At 39.4% G+C, this 27,637-nt stretch overlaps 1 protein-coding gene across 1 annotated transcript in view; it reads right to left on the bottom strand.

Moving 5' to 3' along the window:
* Positions 1-1,270: 1,270 nt before the first annotated feature.
* Positions 1,271-27,637, bottom strand: part of LOC121984657 (flavanone 3-dioxygenase 2-like) — a 54,147-nt gene continuing 27,780 nt past the window's right edge. The window contains exon 4 of the mRNA XM_042537717.1: positions 1,271-1,936. Coding sequence (XP_042393651.1) covers positions 1,691-1,936 — 246 coding nt within the window. The 3' untranslated portion in view covers positions 1,271-1,690. The remainder of the gene's footprint in view (positions 1,937-27,637) is intronic.

The raw sequence follows: 27,637 nt of genomic DNA, 5'->3' as shown, positions 1-27,637 counted from the left end.
TAGTAGTTAGAGCTCTCTGAACTTGTATGATCGGTGAAGTAGACGTATCGTTAAACAAATGGTGTGAAAGGAGATTAGTCAACTCTTACGGCAGAGAAGTGCATTCAGTAGTGATGCAACTCCTGAAAGTGATATCTTTAGGCCTGGAGCTGGACGAAGAGGACTTAGTGAAGGTTCTTGGGGAGCCAGAGCAGCACATGGTGATCAACTACTACTCGTGGCGGTAGCTGGAGACGGAGCTAACCTATAATTTTTACTTATACAAAATGTGTCTATGTTGCATGGAGGATAAATTTTACATATTTTATTCATGGGGGATCAGTTTACACTAATTTTTCAGGTACATCATTAACATCGTTGATCCCGTCTGAGATTGCTGACGAACGAAATACCGGTGAGTTAGTGTTAATGTTGACTTAGCCGTCAATCACCCCGGGGCAGTAGGGATTTATGGCGAGATCCACCCGAGCCTAGAAAGAAGAAGTAAGGAATGACAGAGTTAGAATGACGGTGGGGGATGTTACGCTCAATCACTCTGACTTTCAAGTAAGTCTACCGTAGAAGAGAACAGAGAAGAATAGTAGAAGTTACTTGAGTTTAGCTAGTTACCCCGTGCGCCTACAAGGGCAGGTGACCTTTTATAGAGATATAGCCACTCTCTCATATTCTCCACGTGTTCTAAAATCCATACTTATGTTACCCATGTTTTTGAAATAATTGACTACGTTGGCCACCTCTTACGGGTTAAAAGGTTGTGTTTCCCATGTTCTTGGGAGAAAAATGATTGCATTGCTTATATCTTCAGTGAGCAATGGTTCAACAGCTTGTCTGTCAGAAGTCAAGTATATCGGTCCGAATCTGGGAAACCTGAAGTCAGGGCGATTAAGAGTTGGAGACCTCTTGGAGTTAGAGACTGCATGGAGTCGGAGACCGCCTGTAGTCGAGGTAGTCTGGAGCCGAGGGCAGCATGGAGTCGGGGCAGTCTGGAGCCGGAGACCGCATAGAGTCAGGGGCGACATAGAGTTGGAGACCTCTTGGAGTTGGGGACTGCCTCAATCGAGGATCACATGGAGTTGAGGCGGGTTGGAGCCTAGGACCGCATAGAGGAGGGGTGGTTAGGAGTCGAGGACCGCATGGAGTCGAGGCGGTCTGGAGCGGGAGATCGGATTTTTATTGACTTTGACCTCCATCTCAACTAGCAATACTATTGACTTCTCCTTAACCAAAAAAAATATGTAATCTATTTCTTAAATTTTGATATTAGGTAATATGACACAATAATAAGAACACTTTTATTTTTGATGTGTAAACTGTAACATGCAATTATAGAAAGTACAGTATAGTTCATGCTATGCTATCTGAAAATACCAGTCATTGATCCTGACCTTAATGTTCTCTATTGTGTTTGTAAGAAAGATTGTCATTTACCTCTGCTGGATTATTGAGGTTCTTGTCTTCTCTTCTCTTGTAACCATTCTTTCTTCAGTCACTCTTTTGGAATTGTTTTTGATGCAACAAGTGTTTGTTTGCATTCACAGTCACCCTAAGTATGCAAGCAACCTCTAAGACAGATACATTATCTAGCTAATTGAATCATCATGTCCACAATATTACACCACTACAAATAAAAATCAACCTTGTACTATTGCAAGAATGAATACAACAGAAAGACCAGAAGTTGAAGATGCCATCACTCTCTTTTGAAGAGTTCCAAACAGTGCTCGTCGTCCAAGTTTCTGCTCCAAAACTTTGTGTAGTACTCATCGTAGGTGTAACTCTTGTACACGGCAGGCGATCCATTGGTGATCAGCTTCTCCGGTGGGTTGATCACGACACTCTTGCAAGGGCACACGAATGAGGCCACTGATATCCTCTCCTTATCAGAGTTAACTACAGCTCGGTGCCATGCGCTCTTGTATCTTCCATTGCTCAATGCCTGCGCGAACACAATCATAGACAAATATGTCCTTGAAGAGAATTCAATGATAACAAGGCCAAAGGTACATCGACATAACTGACCAATTAAGATATGTAGATTGTTTTGATTTAAAGTGTAGAGATTGATTGAAGGAGGAAGAGTAACTATTGAATTATGAATTCATCTGACTTTGACAAGGAAGAAGAGAAGTTGGAATCCACTACCTTCCCCCTGTTCAACTAAGAGTTTGTTGGTGTAATGTTTTTTTTTTAATCCATGTATCTACCTAACCGATTAATCTTGGAGGTGACTAGTCCGGCTCTACGGAAGATTCTCATGGCCACCAAGATAAATCGGGAAGTACTTATAGAGGCTCATCCAAATGGACAGTATTCTTAAATCCGTTTCTCACTAGAGGGAAAATCCGAACCGTAGATGTCTTGGTTATTCATTTGAAAACCTAATCATTGCATCATTGTCTTAGGGATTCGTTGGTGTACTACTTGGTGATACATATAGACTAAGAATGTTGTGTTGGATTTTATTTCCTTTAGATGGGCTCATATGTGATTTGTCACTTACGGATTTAGGTTGTTAAGAATCCAAATCCATCAAGTGATCTAACTTAATTAAGTTAATTTGTGTTTTCGCTATAGGATGTGGACTTATATGTATAAAATTCATTATCTGCATCCATTATTAATGATGGATTAATAGTGGATGCAGATCCTCTATATATTAGTTTGGTCCCCACTAGATTTGGGATACTGACAGAACTCCTCGTTTCCCATTGATGAGAGTTTTCGAAAGCGTCACCCTAACTCCTTCGGAAGACCTCTCGAAGATGACATTCTACAACAATGGCTCTTCCCCTACATTCAGGTTCTATCATTGTTTTTAGTTCGTTTAATTATTGTGTTATGTTTTTGATGTTACTAGATCTTATGTAGTTGTTGTATTTCCTATATTAGAATTTTTTTTTAGTTTCTAGAATTCATGTGGCCAGAAGAAAACTCTAATTCTATAATGTAACGCCCGAAAATTCTCAAATCAATTTTAGAAATATTCTATGATTTTTCTGGAATTTTAGAATATTTATATGAAATTTTTGGAGTAGCAGAAGTAGCAAAAATAAATAGAAACGTAAAATATCCTAAGCGGGAATTGAACCCGAGACCTATGAGACCCTATGTCTTATAGACAACTCTAGTAACCAGGAGGCCCCAGCAGGGGTGTGCTGAAAGAAGAGGGAAACAGTTATATTTAAGGTTTAGTTAGCCGAATAAACCACTTAATATAAATAGGAAAAAAAATTAAGTGAGGAGTTATTAGTTTTCATCGGAAGCTTTTCCTCTCCTCACCCTAATTCCGCCGACCCCTCTCCCTTCCTCACCTCTCGGCGCCCAAGTCCAAGGAAGAACCTAGGGTTCCATTCCTAGGACCATAGGAGTATCTTCCGGCAACATCAAGGGTACGAGGACGCTCCTCTCCGCGAGAAGAACGCATAGACGCGAGAAGATCGTCGAAGAGACCCCTTCTCCGGAAAACCTAGCGATTGGATTGTAAGGAATCTAGCGCAGGATGTAAGAAACCCCTCACCTGCAGTATAAGTAGCTCTTTTCATGATTTTATGCCTTAGTTTAGTTATATACAGATTTTCAGCACATAGGGTGTGAATTAGTGCACACCAAATGGTTGATAAAATGCTTAGCTCAGTTAAATGCAACATAGGCATTTTTAATAGCTTAGACAAATGCAATAGGAGCATTTATAGCATACTTAGCTTTGCTTCAGCTTATATGGGACAGATGGTCCAATGGGTGGGCTCCCACAGTCGCCTCTAGGTTCAGATAACCTAGTTCTAGGTTCAGATAACCTAGTAAGAGCAAGGTAAGGTATATTAGCTACAAATCAGTATTTTACATTTCAGTGGCACTGTACTGGACTTTAGTTGTCCTTGGGTTGGGCTCCCACAGTCGTCCCTAGGTTTAGATAACCTAGTAAACCCTACTAGTTAGGGATGCGCGCATAGCAAGTACAGTTGTCGGGCCCAACAGCAGCATGATTAGTATTTTCATCTATTTATGATAAATAGTTTTTTTCAAAGCTTCACAATTTAGTTATGTGATTACAGTTCAGAATTTGTATCAGCTTAGCATTAGTTTAGTTAGCTATCGTATCAGTTTAGTTTTATCTTGTTGATACCAGAAGATATTGCCATGATCAGCTATGGATTTCTATGTTTTGTATGATAGTATGCCATGCCATGCCATGCTCTAACATGTTCAGTATATATTTCAAATAGCATGTTTTAAAAGTATAAATTGCATCGTATGCATGTTTTGTGAGGTAGATGGTTTCTTACTAAGCTCCCAAGCTTACAGATACTTCTTTTCCTTATACTGCAGATAAAGGTAAAGGAAAGATGGATTAGCGGAGGCTGGAGGACAATGCAATGAAGATGTGTGTGGATAGGAACTTGGAATAAAGATCTTTGGAGAAACTAGCAACTTAAGAACTTAGCGCATTTCCTTTATGTTATTCCTTTCTGCACTTTAGTTATTTAAGTGTCTTGGATTATGAAAGTTATGCATAGATTGTTAGTTGTCATGATATTAGATAGCTAATCATGAGTAATGATAGGTCTAGTAGCTTTGTTTTTTCTTATAGAATTGATATATGTGATTTAAGCACGAAACAATGCTGAAATTAGACTTCTGATATGAAATCAGAAACCCCAATCGATCAGTTGATCGATTGGAGGCCCCTCAATCGATCAGCTGATCGATTGGGCAGCTTGTTCCGCGAACAATAAGCTCCTGAATCGATCAAGGAATTTGCTCCCGCGAACAGAGAGCTTCTGAATCGATCATTGGATCGATTGGTCAGCCTGGATCGATCAGCCGATCGATCCAGAAATTCATCCGTGCACAGTAGCACGTTGAATCGATCAGTGGATCGATCCAATAGCTCCAATCGATTGAGTGATAAGCTCAATCGATCGGGAAGCTGGATTTTGACTAGAAACCTTTAGTTGTAGCTCCTTGAGCATGGGGGATGAAAAATATGTCATGTATACCTTAGATCTCATCCCTTAGCACATGTAGAACAAAGAAATTGCCTTAGCATAAAGAAATTTTAAATTAGTTCAGTCTTCCGCACCTTATAGTTTAGCACAGCATAATGTGATGGCCAGCCTTACAGCCTAGTACCAGTAGGAGGCGGGTCGTTACAGAGTGGTATCAAAGCAAGTTTCATACTTCCTTCACACACACATCAGCATTGAACCTGCAGCTTCCAAGTAAGAATACCTCTCACTTTATTATGTTCTTGCTTTCATGTTTATGGATAACAGTAGCATGTTTATACATGATAGCATATAACCTGATAGTAGTAATTATATAATCATGATTGTATTAGTTATGTATGTCCTCTATCTCTCTAGAAAATGGTACGAGGACGCCCAGCTTGAAAGACACCAGCTACTGAGCCTCAGCACGAGGCAGGCAGCTCAGTGCCTCCTCCAGACCTTACAGCAGTAGTGGCTCAGTTACAGAAGCAGCTAGCTGAACAGCAACAGGAGATAGCCACCCTAAGGGCTAACCAGCAGAACATTCCCACTGTCACCCCAGAACCTAACTTAGCAACCCCAGTGGTGATAGAGGTTCCTCCAGTCCAACCTGCAGCACCAGTAGCTCCAGCAGCAGGGGCAAGAAGAGAAGCCTATCTGATCCAGTGACAGAAAATCAAGCCAGAGAATTTCTCAGGCACTAGTGAACCATGGGATGCTCAATCTTGGTTCAAAACACTGGAGAGTACGATGGAGCTTCTGGACTGGCCAGAGTTTGAAAAGGTGAAATGCGCCTCATTCTGCCTGACTGGAGACACACATATGTGGTGGGAGAGAATTAAGTGAAGCGCCCAGTAAACCAGATGACATGGGCCAACTTCGAGAGAGAATTCTTTGAAGAGTTCTTTCACATGCGGGTCATAAACCGCCACTACGACGAGTTCATGGAATTTCGCCAGGGCAACCTTTCAGTTGAGGAAGCCGTGAAGAAATTCAACAGACTGGCTCGTCTATGCCCTGAACTAGTCAGCACTGAAAAAGAACGAGTCCGGTTGATGCTCAAGATGCTAAGGCCGGAAATAGCAATGAACGTGGCCAGCGGCGTCCATAGGCCGCAAACCACTGAAGAATTAGTAAATAGTGCTCTGACCACCGAGCACTACCAGAACAATATCAAACAGCATAAGCAAATCCTCTCAAAGTCCAAAGGTCAAGGAGGCTCAGGTACTCAGAAACACCAGGGCCACAACTCTAACTGGAAAGGGAACCCCAGCCATAAACGTAAGCCAGGGAGCTACCCAAAAGGAGGACTAGCTAGTAAACAGCCTAGTTATCCCAAATGTTCAACTTGTGGGAAATTTCACCCAGGAGTTTGTCGCAAGGGCACACGAGGATGCTTCGAATGTGGACAAGAGAGACATATGGCTAAGCAGTGCCCGAACAAGATCGGTCTTCCTCAACCACAGCCGATTCAGTATGGAGGCCAGCCAGCCCAGTTACACCAGATGCAGGCTGCTTTAGACGGTCCATACATCAGCCAGGGCAGACTAGAAGCCCCCTCAGCCACGACGAACGTGAGGATCTATTCACTCACCAGAGAGGAGGTAGCGAATGCCTCGACAGTTGTTACAGGTCAGATCAATATTTTACAGCAAAGTACAACTGTCTTGTTCGATACTGGGGCAACCCATTCTTATATATCCAGGGCATTTTCCGAAAAATTAGCGATACCTCCAGAGGTACTCAGTGGTCAGTTTCTGACAACACTACCTTCGGGAGAAATTATGGCATCCACGCACTGGCTCAGAGCAGTGCCAGTCATTATAGCAGACAGAGAACTCGTTTGTGATCTGATAGTGCTAGATATGACTGATTACGATGTCATTTTTGGAATGGACTTCCTGATCAGATACGATGCCTCTATTGATTACCGTAAACAGAAAGTCATATTCCAACCTGAAGCTGGAGTACAATTTGAGTACAACGGAGAACCAAAGAGAAAAGCCAAGAAATTTCTCTCAGCCCTGAAAGCGCAGAAATTGCTAGATTCAGGATGTACGGGATTTTTAGTGCATGTAGTCAATACCGGTCAGGACAAGGACCAAAATCTAGAAGAGGTCCGAGTTGTATGTGACTACCCAACAGTCTTCCCTGAGGAGTTACCAGGTCTAGCACTAGGCAGGGAGATTGAATTTGAGATAGAGCTCATCCCTGGTATGAATCCCATCTCCAAAGCGCCCTATCGCATGGCCCCAGCAGAGCTGAAGGAACTTCAGGAGCAACTACAGGAGCTGCTTGACAAGGGCTTCATACGCTCTAGTCACTCACCATGGGGAGCACCTGTATTGTTCGTGAAGAAGAAGGATGGGAGCATGCGCCTGTGTATAGACTACAGAGCACTGAATCAAGTCACGATCAAGAACAAGTATCCTCTTCCCAGAATAGATGACCTGTTTGATCAGCTAAAGGGAGCAGCAGTGTTCTCTAAAATAGACCTCCGGTCAGGATATCACCAGGTTAGAGTTAAAGAAGGTGATATACCCAAGACAGCCTTCAGGACCAGATACGGACATTATGAGTTCGTAGTCATGCCCTTTGGCGTGACAAATGCTCCAGCTACCTTTATGGACCTTATGAACAGAGTATTCAGAGAATACCTAGACAAATTTGTTATTGTGTTCATCGATGACATTCTTGTCTATTCAGGAACTCAGGAAGAACACACAGAGCACCTGAAGACAGTACTACAGATCCTTCAGCAGAACCAGCTGTACGCCAAGTTTACGAAGTGTGAATTCTGGCTCGATCAGGTGTCCTTTCTAGGTCACATCATCTCTAAGGATGGTATTATGGTAGACCCTAGAAAAATAGAGGCTGTGAGCAACTGGAAAAGACCTAAGAACTCTAGTGAAATCAGAAGCTTTTGGGGACTAGCAGGTTATTACAGAAAATTCGTAGAGGATTTCTCCAGGATAGCCTCCCCACTGACAGCTCTCACCAGGAAGAACAGAAAATTTCAGTGGACAGAGGACTATGAGAACAGCTTCAGCGAGCTAAAAAGAAGATTGACCAGTGCACCCATTCTGACTCTACCAGAAAATACAGACAGCTTTGATATTTATAGTGATGCCTCTAAGTTGGGACTGGGAGCAGTACTGATGCAGAATGGCAAGGTGATCGCCTATGCCTCCAGAGAACTCAAGGACTATGAGAGGAACTACCCCACTCATGATCTTGATCTTGCAGTAGTTGTCTTCGCTCTCAAAATTTGGAGACATTACTTGTATGGAGCTCAGTGCAGAGTGTATACAGATCATCAGAGTCTGAAATACTTCTTCACTCAGAAGGATCTGAATATGCGACAGCGTAGATGACTCGAACTGGTCAAAGATTATGATATAGACATCCTCTACCACCCAGGAAAAGCCAATAAGGTAGCAGACGCACTTAGCAGGAAGTCCAGCGCCACCTTACTATCCCTAGCAGCCATGTCACCGTCCCTACAGAAGGAGATCACAGATTTCAGTCTCGAACTTATAGTGGGACAGCTCTCTACTATGACGTTAGAATCCACCTTGCTTGGTGACATCCAGACAGCTCAGGGACAGGATCCTGAAATTCAGAAAATCAAGCAAGGGCTAGCAGGATCAGAAAGTGGAGGATTCAGAATATCTGATAGTGGGGCATTGTTTTTGATAACAGAATATGCGTTCCGAATCAGGAGGAATTAAAGAGAAAGATTTTAGACGAGGCTCACAGGACTCCCTACGCGATGCATCCGGGTTCTACCAAGATGTACCAATACCTAAAGAGACGTTTTTGGTGGCCTGGGATGAAAAGAGACATCGCTAGATATGTTAGTACCTGTCTGACCTGCCAGAGGGTCAAGGCAGAACACAAGAGACCAGGAGGAGGTCTGCAGCCTATTCAGATTCCAGAATGGAAGTGGGAAGATATTTCCATGGACTTCATAGTGGGACTACCCAGAACCACGAATGATTTTGATGCCATCTGGGTAATAGTCGATAGATTGACTAAATCAGCCCATTTTTTAGCTATCAGGATATCCTACTCCATGGAGCAGCTAGCTCAGTTGTATCTCAAGGAGATCGTTAGACTACATGGAGTCCCACAGACCATTATATCAGACAGAGACAGTAGGTTCACATCACACTTCTGGGAGTGTGTGCAGCCAGTATTGGGCACTAAGTTAAGATTCAGCACAGCTTTCCATCCTCAGACAGATGATCAGACGGAGCGAGTAAATCAGGTACTCGAAGATATGCTCCGAGCATGTGCCCTAGACTTCAAGGGAAGTTGGTGCAAATATCTGAGTTTAACAGAATTTGCATACAACAATAGCTATCAGGCCACTATCGGATGACACCTTATGAGGCTCTCTACGGGCGGAGGTGTAGATCTCCAATCTGCTGGTATGAAAGTGGTGAACAGAAAGAACTATAACTTCAGACAGATCTAGTAGCAGATACCACAGCAGCAATACAGCAGATCCGCCAGAAAAGCTATGCTGATACACGACGCAGACCCTTAGAGTTTTCAGTTGGGGATACAGTATTCCTCAGAGTGGCTCCCATGAAGGGAGTAATGCGTTTTGGGAAGAAGGGCAAATTAAGTCCCAGATATGTGGGACCATACCTTATCACTAGAAGAGTTGGCAAAGTAGCATATGAGCTAGAGCTACCCCAGGAGATGTCAGTTATCCATAATGTATTTCATGTCTCTATGCTGAAAAAGCATATCCCAGATGCCACCCAGGTGATTGAGCCCCAGTCGGTACAAGTCCGCGAAGACCTCAGCTATGACAGTTACCCTATTCAGATAATAGATCGAGCAGTTAAGAAGTTGCGAAACAAGGAAGTATCATTAGTAAAAGTTATTTGGCAAAGTCACACAGCAGAAGAGGCAACTTGGGAGACAGAAGCTAGTATGAGACAGAAGTACCCAGAGTTATTCTAAGTTTGAGGATGAACTTTTTATAAGGTATGGGGGATTGTAACGCCCGAAAATTCTCAAATCAATTTTAGAAATATTCTATGATTTTTCTGGAATTTTAGAATATTTTTATGGAATTTTTGGAGTAGCAGAAGTAGCAAAAATAAATAGAAACCTAAAATAGCCTAAGCGGGAATTGAACCCGAGACCTATAAGACCCTATGTCTTATAGACAACTCTAGTAACCAGGAGGCCCCAGCAGGGGTGTGCTGAAAGAAGAGGGAAATAGTTATATTTAAGGTTTTGTTAGCCGAATAAACCACTTAATATAAATAGGAAAAAAAATTAAGTGAGGAGTTATTAGTTTTCATCGGAAGCTTTTCCTCTCCTCACCCTAATTCCGCCGACCCCTCTCCCTTCCTCACCTCTCGGCGCCCAAGTCCAAGGAAGAACCTAGGGTTCCATTCCTAGGGCCATAGGAGTATCTTTCGGCAACATCAAGGGTACGAGGACGCTCCTCTCCGCGAGAAGAACGCATAGACGCGAGAAGATCGTCGAAGAGACCCCTTCTCCGGAAAACCTAGCGATTGGATTGTAAGGAATCTAGCGCAGGATGTAAGAAACCCCTCACCTGCAGTATAAGTAGCTCTTTTCATGATTTTATGCCTTAGTTTAGTTATATACAGATTTTCAGCACATAGGGTGTGAATTAGTGCACACCAAATGGTTGATAAAATGCTTAGCTCAGTTAAATGCAACATAGGCATTTTTAATAGCTTAGACAAATGCAATAGGAGCATTTATAGCATACTTAGCTTTGCTTCAGCTTATATGGGACAGATGGTCCAATGGGTGGGCTCCCACAGTCGCCTCTAGGTTCAGATAACCTAGTAAGAGCAAGGTAAGGTATATTAGCTACAAATCAGTATTTTACATTTCAGTGGCACTGTACTGGACTTTAGTTGTCCTTGGGTTGGGCTCCCACAGTCGTCCCTAGGTTTAGATAACCTAGTAAACCCTACTAGAATCGGGATTTGCAACCCCGAGTTTAGTTAGGGATGCGCGCATAGCAAGTACAGTTGCCGGGCCCAACAGCAGCATGATTAGTATTTTCATCTATTTATGATAAATAGTTTTTTTCAAAGCTTCACAATTTAGTTATGTGATTACAGTTCAGAATTTGTATCAGCTTAGCATTAGTTTAGTTAGCTATCGTATCAGTTTAGTTTTATCTTGTTGATACCAGAAGATATTGCCATGATCAGCTATGGATTTCTATGTTTTGTATGATAGTATGCCCTGCCATGCTCTAACATGTTCAGTATATATATTTCAAATAGCATGTTTTAAAAGTATAAATTGCATCGTATGCATGTTTTGTGAGGTAGATGGTTTTTTACTAAGCTCCCAAGCTTACAGATACTTCTTTTCCTTATACTGCAGATAAAGGTAAAGGAAAGATGGATTAGCGGAGGCTGGAGGACAATGTAATGAAGATGTGTGTGGACAGGAACTTGGAATAAAGATCTTTGGAGAAACTAGCAACTTAAGAACTTAGCATTTCCTTTATGTTATTCCTTTCTGCACTTTAGTTATTTAAGTGTCTTAGATTATGAAAGTTATGCATAGATTGTTAGTTGTCATGATATTAGATAGCTAATCATGAGTAATGATAGGTCTAGTAGCTTTGTTTTTTCTTATAGAATTGATATATGTGATTTGAGCACGAAACAGTGCTGAAATCAGACTTCTGATACGAAATCAGAAACCTCAATCGATCAGCCGATCGATTGGAGGCTCCTCAATCGATCAGCTGATCGATTGGGCAGCTTGTTCCGCGAACAGTAAGCTCCTGAATCGATCGGGGAATTTGCTCCCACGAACAGAGAGCTTCTGAATCGATCATTGGATCGATTGGTCAGCCTGGATCGATCAGCCGATCGATCCAGAAATTCATCCGTGCACAGTAGCACGTTGAATCGATCAGTGGATCGATCCAATAGCTCCAATCGATTGAGTGATAAACTCAATCGATCGGGAAGCTGGATTTTGACTAGAAACCTTTAGTTGTAGCTCCTTGAGCATGGGGGATGAAAAATATGTCATGTATACCTTAGATCCCATCCCTTAGCACATGTAGAACAAACAAATTGTCTTAGCATAAAGAAATTTTAAATTAGTTCAGTCTTCCGCACCTTATAGTTTAGCACAGCATAATGTGATGGCCGGCCTCGCAGCCTAGTACCAGTAGGAGGCGGGTCGTTACAATCAATTAGTATTAAAATCAAATTGTTTCATTATATGCTATGGCAATAAAGTTAGGGTTTTTTTTGGCGATTTATTGTTTTTTATGCTAGATTAGATTTGCAATATAAAACAATATTTGATTATAGAAAAACAAAAGTAAACTTAGGATAGTCTTGGTTTTCCAAGTTTTTTTTCATGTTTTTCATGAAGAACATGAAGAACAATGGTAACCTTCGCCATTTTCTTGGAAAATCGTAGCTTTTGATCTGTCTTAGGTGAAATCATGATGGAGCAATCAATTGTAATGGTCTAGCAATTGATTGTCAAGAATAAAAGTAGTGATTAGAATCAAACAGGAATCGATTGGCTAGTTCGACCAGTTGGCACAAATCAATTACTTTAATTTAGTAATCGATTGGCACAATTGGATAGAATACAAGATTGATTTTAATTGATTACATGGTTTGACTATGACTACCAATCAATTCATGGCCTTCAGGTCAGACACAGAATTGATTTAAATCAATTAGTCAGATTAACTCCTTGAGGCAATCGATTACTAGTTTTCAGCAATAGATTGCCAATTTTGAAGTCGAGCACAAAAGGCTCTAGGATCGACTAACAGATCGATTGGTGATAACTAATCGATTACTAAGAATCAACAATCGTTTGATCAATGTGATGTCAAATACAGAAGGTTATGTGATCGACTAGCAAGATCAATTGGTGATACCAATCGATTGGCACACACCATCAATCAATTGATGGTCGTAAGTCAGATACAATTGGCTTTCAAGTCGATTGGGGTAATCAATTGGTTGTTGTCAATTGATTGTCATATAGTATCAATCAACTAATAAGTCTAAACTTGAGCTATTAAGATTGATCAAATGATTATCTATTCGAGTACGGTTCCTAAGGATTTCTTGGATTTATCTACACATGTGCTACTAAATTTAACTATTGTGTCGGCCTAAAGAAAAATACTTTAGGTAGGTTTAATGTATTTTATGTCGATAGATGTATATATATGCTGAAAATAATTGGCCTAAAAGAAAATTATTTTTAGGCCAGATATATGTTTAAAAGTAGCTTACAACTATGGAATAAAATTTTATTTTTTATTCAGATCATGTACAAAATATGTTGGCTCAAAGGCAGACATATTGTATGGTTGATTAAGATTATTGTGAGCTATGGACTACATTATTTATCTCATATAAAGTGTTAAGTATGCGCATAATGTGTCTGCCCAAAGGAAAACACATTATGTGATCACCTAAGGTTTGAATTGTATTTAAGAGTACCGCTAACAAATTGCATGTTTTAATTCAAAGATTATAATTGTAAGGTTGTATTTGGTATCTCATAAGTAGCCCATTAATATGCATATTTTTATTACATCATTGTATAATATTTATTATCCTGATTATCTCTGTTCTTGGCCTTAATTAAATTGTGAGCTAATAGTATTTTTCTCTCTTTTAATTTAGTGCAATCATTAACTGTCAATATTAATAACATTCTCACATTAACTAGATCAAATGTTGTGAAAGGGAAGAGTACGTAATTAGAGCCTTGGGTTGTATAGAATTTGATTCTACATTGAGATATGATCGCATCGCACCCCTAACTAGTGCTACAGTATAGAGCAGAGGGTGGAATTTGAAAAATGGGAGCGATCAAACCGTATGAGTCTAAGTGTCATGAGACTTTCAAATTTGGCATCAATAAATTAAAGGGCTCCATAATTAAAGGGGAAGATGCTAAGAGTTTTCTGAACCAACTAGCAAATCGATTCATGCCAAACAAAAAGGTCAAGACTACTACACTTCTTTCAAAGTTGGTGCCGATCCGGTATAGTGGCAAAGAAAACATAATGGAGAGATGTCTTTACTTGGACGATTCACTCCTTTTAAGATCTCGTATAATACTTAAAAGGAAAAGTGAAAATTGAATGAGCTTATTGCGCAATATGTGTAAGAAGGGGAGAGATTAAAGTATGAGACATCTGAGAGTGGTCACTTAGCATCTTATTCTGAAGGTTCGAGCAAAAAGTGAAAGAGGATCAACAATAAGAGAAAAGGTAAACAAACTACAAATTCAGGGGGCTATGGTCATAAGGATCACAAGAAACAAGATAAGAAAGTCACCTATTTCTTTTGCAAAAAAATCATATAAAGAAAGATTTCCTCAAATACGCCAATCGCGTGTTAAGAACAGTAAGCTTCTAAACTTTATTAGTTAGGAAATCAATTTACCTAGAGTACCAACTAACACTTAGTGAATAGATATTGGTGCTACTAATCACAAAGTTTCACTATATAGGGTTGTCTCGGAAGCTGACTTCCGTTTGATGATGAAAATACTATAAGGAATGGCAAGAAAGAAAAAGTAGAGTCCATAGGTATTTTTAGGCTTTATTTAGGAACTGATATCTTTTTGAATTTAGAAAATGCATTTATTATACTGTCTTTTAGATGGAATTTGATTTTAATTTCTTATTTGGACAAAACAAGTTAGTCTTGTTCATTTGGAAATAGAATTTTTAATTTTTTTTCTTTAATTCTACATTAGTTGGCAATAGTTTCTTGGTTGATAAGTTGTAAAATTAAAACACTTTAGCTCCTACAGTTGATAACGTAATTATACATAATATAGGTACGAAATGTAAATTGACTGACGAGAATTCATCTATGTTATATAGCATAGACGTTTAGGACATATATCCAAACAACGCCTAGAAAGGTTAATATTATATGGAATTCTCGATTCCCTTGACATGTCAGACTTTGATGTCTGTATAGAATGTGTTAAGCGGAAGACCACTAACAAAAGAAATAAGGGGGACAAGTCATTGTAGTGATGTTTTTGTTGACCATTCCTTTAGGTATCTTGGAATAAACACACATATTTTATTAGCTTCATAGATAATTGCTCTCAATTCAATTATCTTTACTTTATTCATGAGAAGTCTCAATCTTTGGACATATTTAAAATTTCCAAATTCTAAGTTGAAAATCAACTAGGTAAGAAAATTAAGGTCATCTGATTAGATCGTGGGGGTGAATATTATGATTGATATGATAGATTAGGTGAACAATATTCAAGACCTTTTTTGAATTACCTTACTGAGTGTAAGATTGTTTCTCAGTATACCATGTCTGGTGTTCCCAGTCAAAATGGTGTAGTTGAGCATCATAATCATACCTTTAAAGACATTATGAGAAGTATGATGACTTTTTCTTCTTTACCGAAGTCTTTGTAGGGTGAGACACTCAAGACTGTAGTTTATCTACTTAATAGAATACCTAGTAAGATGATAACTAAAATTCCATATGAGATGTGGATGGGTAGAAAACCTAGCATTAAGCATTTATACATCTAGGGTTGTCTAGTTAAGGCTAGGTCTTATAAGCCTAATGAAAAGAAATTGGACTCAAAAATTATAAAATACAGTAAGTCAAGGGGTTATAAATTATATGATCCCTCTAATAGATCTTTTTTGAAATAGAAAATACTAAATTCATTGAGAATAGTGAGAGTGCAAAGGTTAGGGAAATATTTTTTGAGGGAAGCATAAGCAATCGTTCTATGGTCACTACTAGTGCAATAAGTAGCAGTATGATTACCATACCTTACATATGGATATTCCACATCTAGTGAGAGTAGTGAATCAAAAGTACCAATATCATCTCTAATTCAATTGGAGGAACCTTCTATTGGTGATGAGCAAATATCTCAAGCACCTCAAGCACAAGTGTCTTTAAGGTGATCCACGAGGGAACAAAGATCCATGGTTATCCATGATTATGTTTATCTCCAAAAGTATGAATTTGACATAGAGTTGGAAGTGATCCTACATCTTTCCAATAAGTCAAACAATGATCTAACCTTGAAAGGTCGATTAATACCATGCAAGAAGAGTTGAAGTTTATGGTGGACAATGATGTTTGAGAACTTGTCGAAAGAAAGAAACTCATTGTTTGCAAATAGATATTTAAAACCAAACGGGATTCAAGGGGAAATTTTGAAAAGTATAAGGCTCACCTTGTTGCCAAGGATTCACTCAAAAGGAAGACATTGATTACAAGGAGACTTTCTCACCTGTGTCGACGAAAGACTTCTTTAGGGTAATCATAACACCTGTAGCTCATTTTAATTTGAAACTACATCAAATGGACTTAAGACTGCATTTCTTAATGGTGATATTAAGGAAACTTTATACATGGTGCAACCAAAGAACATTGAGTATGAGGATTCAAAGCATCTAGTATGTAAATTAAAGAAAGTTCATTTATAGTTTGAAACAAATGTTCCGTCAATGGTACCGATAATTTGATCAAGTGGTTACCTCATTTGGATTTAAAGAGAACTCTATTGATTAATGCATACAAGTCAAGTTCAGGAAAAATAAGTTTATTATACTTGTTCTCTATGTGAATGATATATTGCTTGTGAGCAATAATAAAGTCCTGTTGTATAAAACCAAGTCATTTCTATCCAGTAATTTGAAATTAAAGATCTTGGTGAAGCATCACATATAGATATGTCATGATTGCTCAAGAGGTATTATTAGACTTTCACAAAAGGTCTACATTAAAAAGATGCTTGTATAGTATGCCATGCAAAACTGTGCACGTTATGACACACCTGTGTCTAAAAGTGACAAATTCAGTTTACAGCAGTGTCCATGGATTGAACTTGAAATAAAGGAGATGGAACAATTTCTTTATACGTTGGTAGTGGGTCATCTCATGTATGCACAAGTTTGTATATATTCAGATATAGCATTCATAGTGGGGATGTTAAGAAGGTATTTAAGTAATATAGGACCACTGCACTGGAAAGTAGTGAAGAGATTTATGGGGTATTTACAAAAAACTAAAGGATACATACTCATGCATCAGATGTTAGATCACCTAGAAGTGATTGGATATTCATACTCTTATTTTGGTGGATGCTTTATGAGGCCCACTTCAAGCTATATTTTCATGATTACTGGAAGGACTATATCTTCAAAGAGCATCAAGCAGATGCTAGTAGTCACTTCTACTATAGAGACAGAGCTTATAGCATGTTATGAAGCATCCAATCACGGGATTTAGCTTTGGAACTTTGGGAAGTTTATAACATGCTAGTAGCCACCATTTCGTGGCAAACAAAAAGGTTGAGACTACCACACTTCTTTCTAAGTAGGTAACTATACAATATAACAACAAAGAAAATATCAGGGAGTATATTATGGCTATATCCAATATCGTCACAAATCTAAAAGCACTTAAACTCAATATGTATGAGTATATGTTAGTGCATTCCATCTTAATGTCTCTGCCTACATAGTTCACTACTTTTAAGATTTCATATAATACTTAAAAGGAAAAGTAGACATTGAATGATCTTATAGCTCAGTACATGCAAGAGGAGGAGAGACTAAGATGTGAGACACCTAAAAGTGCTCACTTAGCATCTGGTTCCTAAGGTTTGGGCAAGAAGAGAAAGAGGATCAATAAAGGAAAGGGAAAGCAAACTACAAATTCTGGGGGTTTGGCGATAAGAAGCAAAAGAAGAAAGATAAGGAGTACACTTGTTTCTTCTGCAAGAAGAAAGGTCATATGAAGAAAGATTGCCCTAAGTATGCCAACTAGCATGTAAAGAAAGGTAAATTTCTCACTCTTGTTAGTTTAGAAATCAATTTGACTATTATACCCACTGACACTTGATGGATAAATACCTATGCTATAACTCACATAAGTGTCACTATACAGAGTTGTCTCAGGAGTCGACTTCCACTTAATAGTGAAAGACACATCTATATAGGGAATGAAAAGAAGGCTAAAGTCGAGTCGATTGGTGTTTTTAGGCTTTGTTTAGAAACTAATATCTTTGTGAATTTGAAAATACATTTATTGTACCATCTTTTTGACAGAATTTAATTCTAATTTCTTATTTGGATAAATCAGGTTATTCTTGTTCATTTAAAAATAAAAATTTTAGTATTTTCTTTAATTCAGTATTGGTTGGTAATGGTTCCTTAGTTGATAATCATTATAAATTAAACACCATAACTTTTATGGTTGACAACGTGATTATGCATAGTATAGGTATGAAATGCAAATTAACTAACGAGAATCCATCCATGTTGTGGTATATGCATTTAGGATGTATATCCAAACAACACCTAGAAAGGTTAATATCACATAGAATTCTTGATTCCCTTGATATGTCAGACTTTGATGTCTGTAAAGAATATGTTAAGGAGAAGACAACTAATAAAAAGAATAAGGAAGTTGATTAAGTAATGTTTTGGAGCTAGTACATACGGATATTTGTAGACCATTCTCTAAAGTATCTTAGAATGGTCAAACATATTTTATTAGCTTCAGAGATGACTGCTCTCAATTCGACTATATGTACCTTATTCATGAGAAGTCATAATCTTTAGATATGTTCAAGATTTTTAAAACTGAAGTTAAACTTCAACTAGGTAAGAAAATTAAAGTCGTCTAATCTGATTGTAGAGGTAAATATTACGGTTGATATGATGATTCATACTAACAACGTCCATAACCTTTTGCGAACTACCTTGCCAGTATACCATACCTGGTACACCAATCAGATGGTGTAGTTGAACATCACAATCAAACCCTAAAAGACACGGTGAGAATTATTATGGCCTTCACTTCTCTATTAGAGTCTTCATGGGGTGAAATACTCAAGACTGTAATTTACCTACTCAATAGAGTACCTAGTAAGTGTAGGATCGAAAAGAATTTAGATATCTCCACAATGGCATGATATTGTCCACTTTGGGCCTAGACCCTCACGACTTTGCTCTTGGGCTCTCCCCAAAAGGCCTCATTCCAATGGAGATATCTTTTCTCTTATAAACCCATGATCTTTCCCATGTGTTTCTAATATGGGACTATGTTTGCAACCTTGCAACCCCAACAATCCCCCCTTCCTTAAACAAAGGACCATAGGCTTCCCACGTCTGATCCTCGACCCACCAGGTCTTCCTGCCCCTCAGTCCACCCGACCTACTAGGACTTCCTTGCCTAGTCGCAACTAGGACTTCCTGCCTGGTGTCTGGTCCTCTTGATCCGAACATAGGAGCCCCCACTTTCTTTGTTCGAGGTAAATATTATACCCACATGGCTCAATCAGACCATAGCTCTTGTGCACAATCGGCGGTTAAACCTTTTGGCAGTCCGGGCTCTTATACCAATTGTAGGATCGAAAAGAATTTAGATATCTCCACAATGGCATGATATTATCCACTTTGGGCCTAGACCCTCATGCCTTTTCTCTTGGGATCTCCCCAAAAGCCCTCATTCCAATAGAGATATCTTTTCTCTTATAAACCCATAATCTTTCCCATGTGTTTCCAATATGGGACTATGTTTACAACCTTGCAACCCCAATAGTAAGGCAGTAACTAAAACCTCATTCAAGACGTGGATGGATAGGAAGCCTAATATTAGGAATTTGCACATTTGGCATTGTCCAACTGAGGATACACCTTACATGCCTAACGAAAAGAAACTAGACTCAATAACTGTTAGCTGTAATTTTTTGGGTTAGTCTAAAAAGTCTAGGGGTTATAAATTTTATGATCCCTCTAATAGATCCTTCTTCGAAATGAAAAACATCAAATTCATTGAGGATAGTGGAAGTGATAAGGTCAGGAAAGTATCTTTTGAGAAAAACGTTAGTGATCCTCCTATAATCACTACTAGTGCAATTAGTAATAGTATGGTTTTCATACCACACATTATGAATATTGTGCATCTAGTGGGAGTAGTGAGTCAAGATATTCTCATATTATTTCCAATGTAATTGGAGAAGTCTATCACTCAGATTGAGATATTACCTCATATTGATGAGTAAGTACCTCAACTACCTCAAGTACAAGTGTTTTTAAGGCAATCCACAAGGGAATGGAGAACGATGACTTCTCGTGATTATGTTTATCTCCCAGAATATAATTTTGACAGAGGGTTGGAAAATGATCATTCATCTTTCCATGAGATCAAACAATGCTCTAACCCTGAAAGATGGATTAACGTTGATCCTGTCTAGAAATAGTGAATATGGCAAGCAGGGATATGGCTTCAAAGTTGATGTGGTGAAGACTGCACATGGCCTTACAACACCAAAATGTCTGTGCCTGACAGGGAAGGGGTCCCGGCCTTGGCCCTCTAACGCTTAAGTCAGTCTTCGGCGATCTCAAAAAATGGAGAACTGCAACTAAAAGATGTAGAAGATGAAGTTACGCATACCTTTCCTTATAGATGGGAACCCCTTTTAAAGTGTCACTATAGTGTTCGTGCATGCATCTCAAAGTATAGACACATTTCCCTAGATGTCCTAGGAAAAAATAAGTCAAAAAGTGTCCCTGACATCATTCCTTAAGCAGTCATGCAATTCTCTGATGTAACAACATGGAGGCTTCTAAAGTATAATTGCTTACTGGACATGCTCTACTGTCAGCGGCACAAACTCCCAAAAGGATAAGATAAGATATTTAGTAGGGCCTTGAGCAACCGACCGGAGTCTACTCGGCTGGTCTGCCCCGCTCGACAGTGTCCATCAGAGCTGTCAGCTCATCTCTTTCCTTACTTCCTGTCCATAGTCGGTTATCTTTGCCTGATCAGACTCAGAGCTCGGTCAGCGAGACCAACTGCTGCTTAGCTTTCTTTGTGGATGAAGGGCTATTTTACGTGGCTGGGAAATGCCCGGCTTGTTTGTCTTAAAACTTGCTCTATCCGCCTGCCCATATCTGGTTCGCTCAGCCATACCTGGTCCACTTGGATGACTTGGACACCTTGCTTGACTTTATCTTCCATGTCACCTAGTCTTTTTTACTTTGATCCATCTTCAGTGGGACCCCTTATTATTACAAGATCACAAGTCTCTCCTTCAAGTCTAGTCGAAAGAAACTGTAAGTTCGACTGACTGGACAGTTAGTGTGGTCCGAAACTCCTTCCCCTAAGGGTATCCTAGGGTTCATAACTGCCGCTCGGCTGTCAAAACCATATAGATTTATAGCCGTCGTTCGGCTGTTGATGTCAAAGACATACATTTTTATAGCAGTCGTTCGGCTGCTAATGGTGAAGACATATGATTTTATAGCCATCGTTCGACTATTGATATTCTCTGTACAGACATTTATAATTGCCTCTCGGTGGTATCATGGCCAACACTTGTCTATTTTCAGGCTCCTTACTGATCCATGCTATGACTGCAATGCCCCTTAATTATTGCTGACATCACCATGATTTCTCAAAAATCATTCAAATCTCTACCCATTAATGCAAAGCACGCTCAGCCATGCTCTATAATCATGATTTCTACCTCCTCATTAATGTCACTTGTAACAGAATGCCACGTGTCACCTCTACATGCCGCCTCATGCGTGATGTGACAAACAGCTATGTCACTTTGATGTGACGGCTGCCTTTTTGAATTCAACAGTCGTGATAAACTCCCATTTTCCAAAGCCCTTGATCGGACGGCTCAGAGCGGTCGTTCTCCAGGTTTTTAAGCCCCCAACTTTTTCTCTTCCCCTATCGTCTTCTTCGTGCTCTCTTCTCTGCTTCCCCGTCCACAACCTTTACCGGCGATTCTTTATATAGTAAGCTTGTTTCCTTTCTTTCTTTAAATTTTTAATCTTCCTCCCTCTGTAATTTATGGCTAAATCTCCTTGTCCTCCCCCACCCATCTCAGGACTCTAGTACACCTCCACCGAATCCAAATTTAATGGTGACGAGATTGACTAGATGTAGTTAACATACCATTCCCCCGAGGACTATTAGATTACCATCCCCTCTGCTTATGATCGAACTCATTTGCCTGTAGATGACTTTTTACTTTTTTTTAAGGATCAATTTTTTGCTGGTCTATGCTTTCCTATTTACCCCCTTTTCTCTAAAGTTTGGAGATATTTTCATATCTCTCTACACCAATTAGTACCTAACTCCTTTAGGCTATTGTGTGGGGTAGTTGTACTATTTCGTCTGCACGAGATACCCTTAGTGCCCCGTGTGTTCCACTATTTCTACTACCCTAAGTTGTCTGAGTTGATTACCTTTCTATTTCAAGCCCGAGTGGGCACCATTTATTTTGATAAAATGCCTTCCTCTAAAAAACACTGGAGGGAGCAATACTTTGTCCGTCTTCCCGTCCAACCCGACTTTCCGATAAACTGGCAAGTAGAATTGGTGAAGACTCCTTCAGTCAGACGATATCACAGTCAGTCTGACTTCCTTCAAGCGGCTTTGAGTCTGGCCAGTCAAAAATACCACATACACCTACTGTTGTTGGAGGGAGTTTTATATGTGTTCGGGTTAAGCCCTATCCGAATGCGGCTGCCCATCCCCCCAGGTATGTCCTTTTTCTTCCTGTCGTCTTTGAATCTAACTGATTTCTCCTCTTTATTACAGCTTAAATCATGTTGAGCAGCGAGACCAAGCTTACCAACACAGAGATCAACGCCTAGGGCGTCGTCAAGCTGGAGAGTCGAGGCCTATTGCCGATCAAAAACTCTGACGATCCGACTGGCGAAGCAGGAGGAAGCCGTGTAGCAGCTAGCAAGGTAGGAAGAAGCCGGGTGGCAGGTAGCGACGTCGCGGCTACAACTGGCAAACTGCCCCTCAAGTGGCAATCCATGGCGCCGATCGTGGTGCCTTCAGATTCGGACACTTCAGATGAGCCGTTAATCCAACTCCGTAAGAGGCACCACGTGGTAGATTCTTCCCACTCGACAATTTCCACTCTGCCAGCCTTTGTGCCTACCACATCTTGCCCAACATCCGAGCGGGGCAAAACCTCATTGTCAGTTATCCAAGAGAGGGATATTGATGGACCCACTCCTCCATCTTCCTATCGGACACCCTCATTGTCTGCGCTACCGGCCAGGATAATATGTGCCCTGGTAGTCGCTTATATGTCATCGTAGTCAGTGAGCCCAGCTGCCCAGGTCTCCATAATCCGCTCCTCCCTAATGTCCAAGTCCAAGGGTCCGGCCACATTAGAGCCATCAGATTTGAGTGGCCGTAGACACATAACGACCATCATTCACCTGTCGACCGACGAGTGGTGTCGCCCTAATGATGTTGTACTGCACTCAATTGAGAACTAGATAAAGATTCAAGGACTAGCGCAAGTCTGGGCAGATGCTAGGGCTCACGCAGCGACTATTCCGCTTGGGGAGCTCGTGGACGGCTTCACTTAGAAGTCCACCGGGGTATATTTTTAACTAAGTCTTCTTTTTGCATCTCCCGATCGACTTTGACTTGCTCTTCTTTCATGCAGTTCTGGGTGAAGAGTCTAGCCATGTGCCAGAGGTTAGCGTTCTTAGATCACGAGCTCCAGCAACTGCACACTCTAGACGGGCAATCAGAAACCTCTCGATCCCACCTTGAGCAATTGATTGCGGAGGTGGCCCAACTGAAGGTAAAATTAGAATAGAGTTCCGAGTAGCTACTAGGGTTCGAATGGGCGCTCAATGTGGAAAAGAACAAAAATCATGAGTAGGCCAACTTGACCGGCTTACCAAGCAAGCTCATACTTTTGAGTATAAGATAAACTCTGCCAACACCAGGAAACTCTGAGTCATCGAAGATCTTGACATTAAAAACAATGAGGCTTGGGTCTTGGCCCAAAATCTCAAAGATGTAGAAGTTGGTCTGGCAGCCGAGCAGGATAGCCAAACGATGGAGCAAGCAGCAAGCATGCTCTAGCTCAATGAAAAAGATGTCGAGCTAGCTTCACTAAAAGCTGAATTAGAGGCATCCCGGGCAGCTTTCAATAGGTACTAAGAGGAGGAACCCGGCTAGTTGGAGTCTTTCAAAGCAAATTATGTAACACCCACGAATTATTTAAGCTATACATATGGGTATTCTAGTTTAGAATAAAAGGGAAATGGAAATAGAACCAAAAAGAAATAAAAAGAAAGAGAAGTTAAGGTTTGAACCTTGAACCTCTCATAATAGATTAAGCTAAATTGGGGTATGATAACCAATAAAATTATGAATGATATATGAATAACAAGGAATGGAAATTGTAGTTAAAGGTAAGAGTATGATTAAGTAAGGGAGCAAGAGAAAATCAAGTAGTTTTCCTCCTCTTCCTCTTGGTTAAGAGAAGAAGCAAGCAAAAGGACAAATTGTCTTTTTCTTCTTCCTCTTACCATTTTCGTGGGAATGAGGAGAGTGAGGGAATAGAGGAGTCAAGGGGATGAATTGAGACATTCTCCTTTCTTTTTACTTCCTCATTAAGGATAAATAGGAATAAGACAAGAGAAGGGAAAGAAATGTTGGCTACTTCTTCCTCCTTCTTCTTCCTTCTTCTTCTTTCTCCTTGTTCCTCCACCGAGACCTAGAGCTCCTCCCTCTCCCATTTTTGAATCCAAGATAAGTTTTCTCCCTAAGAAAACTAATTCACAAGAAGGAGACCTCAAGATCTACTCCTTACAAGCAAGAGAAGAAAAAGGGAGAACTAGGAAGAGAAGCTTCTTCTTCCTCTTCACAAGAACTTTTAACTAAGCAATAAGTTGTGAGTATCCCCTCACCTGTGGTACAAGTTGTTCATATGTCTTCCATGAGTTTAGATTGTGTAAAATAAAAACCTAAGGTTCTTCTTGAAACTTTCGGCCATGGTAAGATTAAAGGCTTAGGAAAGCTTAAAACCAAAGCTAATGTGCTCATGGTTTTCTTTATGATATGATATGAAGTTCTTATGCTTATATGTTGTTAAAAACCTAGACACCTCCACTTAGGGTTTCGACCATGGTGAGTTTAAAGGCTTGGGAAAGCTTAAAACCAAATCTAATATGCTCATGGTTTTCTTTATGATATGATATGAAGTTCTTATGCTTATATGTTGTTAAAACCTAGATAATATTCTCATGGTTTTCTTTATGATATGATATGAAGTTCTTATGCTTATATGTTGTTAAAAACCTAGACAATATTCTCATGGTTTTCTTCATGGTGAGATTAAAGGCTTGGGAAAGCTTAAAACCAAATCTAATATGCTCATGGTGTTCTTTATGATATGATATGAAGTTCTCATGCTTATATGTTGTTAAAACCTAGATAATATTCTCATGGTTTTCTTTATGATATGATATGAAGTTCTTATGCTTATAGGTTGTTAAGACCTAGATAATATGCTCATGGTTTTCTTTATGATATGATATGAAGTTCTTATACTCATATGTTGTTAAAACCTAGATAATATGCTCATGATTTTTCTTTATAATATGATATGAAGTTCTTATACTTACATGTTGCTTAAAAAGAACCTAGATGCCCTTCACTTAGGGTTTCGGCCATGATGGAATTTAAGGGCCTAAGAAAGCTTGAAACCAAATCTAACATGCTTATGATTTTCCTTATGATATGATAAGAAGTTAGCTTGGTGTCCTTATGCTTGTAGGTTGCTTAGACTTAGTTTCATGCTCCTTAAAGTTTCGGCCACAATCAATTAAAGGACCTAGGAAGCTTAGAACCTAATCTAAATATGCTCATGATGTTCCTTATGGTATATGATATGAAATTGGTTTATGGTCTACATGCTTTTATGTTGCTTGTAACCTAGAAACATGCTTAACAAGTTTCGGCCACAACAAGTTAAAAGACCTAGGAATCTTAGAACCTAAACTAAATATGCTCATGATGTTTCTTGTGGTATATGATATGAAATTGGTTTAGGGTTTATATGCTTTTATGTTGCCTGTAACCTAGAAACATGCTTAACAAGTTTCGGCCACAACAAGTTAAAAAACCTAGGAAGCTTAGAACCTAAACTAAATATGCTCATGATGTTTCTTATGATATATGATATGAAATTGGTTTAGGGTTTATATGCTTTTATGTTGCTTGTAACCTAGAGACATGCTTAACAAGTTTCGGCCACAACAAGTTAAAGGACCTAGGAAGCTTAGAACCTAAACTAAACATGCTTATGATGTTCTTATGATAAGTGTTATGAAGTTGGTTTAGGGTTATATGCTTTTATGTTGCTTGTAACCTAGGGAAATCCCTTGCATGTTTTTGGCCACTATGTGGAATTAGGGTTAGGGACCCAATTATGATTCACTATATGTCCACATTCTATGATATGAATTAAGAGATGCTAGTTAATGTTTTCCATGCATGATTATGTTTCCCTATGATATGTTTCATGCTTACTTATTTATGCTTATGAATCATGTATGATGATGACTTTTATGATGGGCTATATGCTCAAGTATGCATGCTTTATGATATGACAAGTAAAGGCCTAAGAGATGCTTCCCTTTTTATTGGGACTAAGAGCACTCTTTATGATATGACAAGTAAAGGCCTAAGAGATGCTTCCCTTTTTGGGACTAAGAGCACTCTTCATGATATGATAAGTAAAGACCTAAGAGTTGCTTCCCTATTAAATGAGACTAAGAGCACTCTTCATGAAATGATAAGTACTATGACATGTTATTTTACTTTGTATGGCTTGTACCAAGGGTGAGCTCCATAAGCGCCCCTAGGCCGACGGTCTATGAACGGGTCTAGTAAAAGGGATGAGTTCCTACGTGCCCCTAGGTCGATGGTCTATGAAACGGGCCTAGTTCCTAGTAGGTTCAAGATTTGCTACCTTGGATCTATTTAGGATGCGCGCATTTATGTATGTATGTGGTACAAGCCGGGCCCTCATGTTGAGATTATGTTTAAGTATTATATGATATGTTTTCTTTAAAAGACATCTTGCACATGACATAATGCATGTTTTTGAAAGACATCTTGCATACACTTATATGATATGATAAATTATGATATGATATGTGATGATATGATATGTTATGAGATGATATAGCATGATGCTTCTTTATGATATGTTATGATATGATGCTCTTTTATTTTATGAGATGATATAGCATGATGTTTCTTTATGATATGTTATGATATGATGCTCTTTTATTTTATGAGATGATATAGCATGATGTTTCTTTATGATATGATATGATATGATGCTCCTTTATTTTATGAGATGATATAGCATGATGTTTCTTTATGACATGATATGATATGATGTTATTTTATTTTATGATATGATATGTTAGGATGCTCTTTTACATGATATGATGTTTAGATGATTATGTTTCCATGCTATATGCTTATGTGATTATGCTATGATATACGGTTTTTGTGAGTAGGAAAGGATCTCACTAAGCCTATGTGCTTATAGTTACTTTCCTTGTACCGCAGATAAAGACAAAGGATGGGTGAACTAAGGGAGCAGCAGGAGAGGCAAGAGATGTGTGTGGTAGTGGCTCGGCTAAGGAAAAGACCTGCTTATATTAATTTATGCATGATATGAACCATGTCTATCTTATGTTAATGATTTGCATGATTACTTGACACTTATTTATGTTTATGATAGAAAATTTATTTCATGACCTCATT

The sequence above is a fragment of the Zingiber officinale genome, chromosome 5B, assembly GCF_018446385.1.
Source record: "Zingiber officinale cultivar Zhangliang chromosome 5B, Zo_v1.1, whole genome shotgun sequence".
Taxonomy (NCBI): Eukaryota; Viridiplantae; Streptophyta; class Magnoliopsida; order Zingiberales; family Zingiberaceae; genus Zingiber; species Zingiber officinale.
This window is presented reverse-complemented; position numbering and strand designations above follow the sequence as displayed.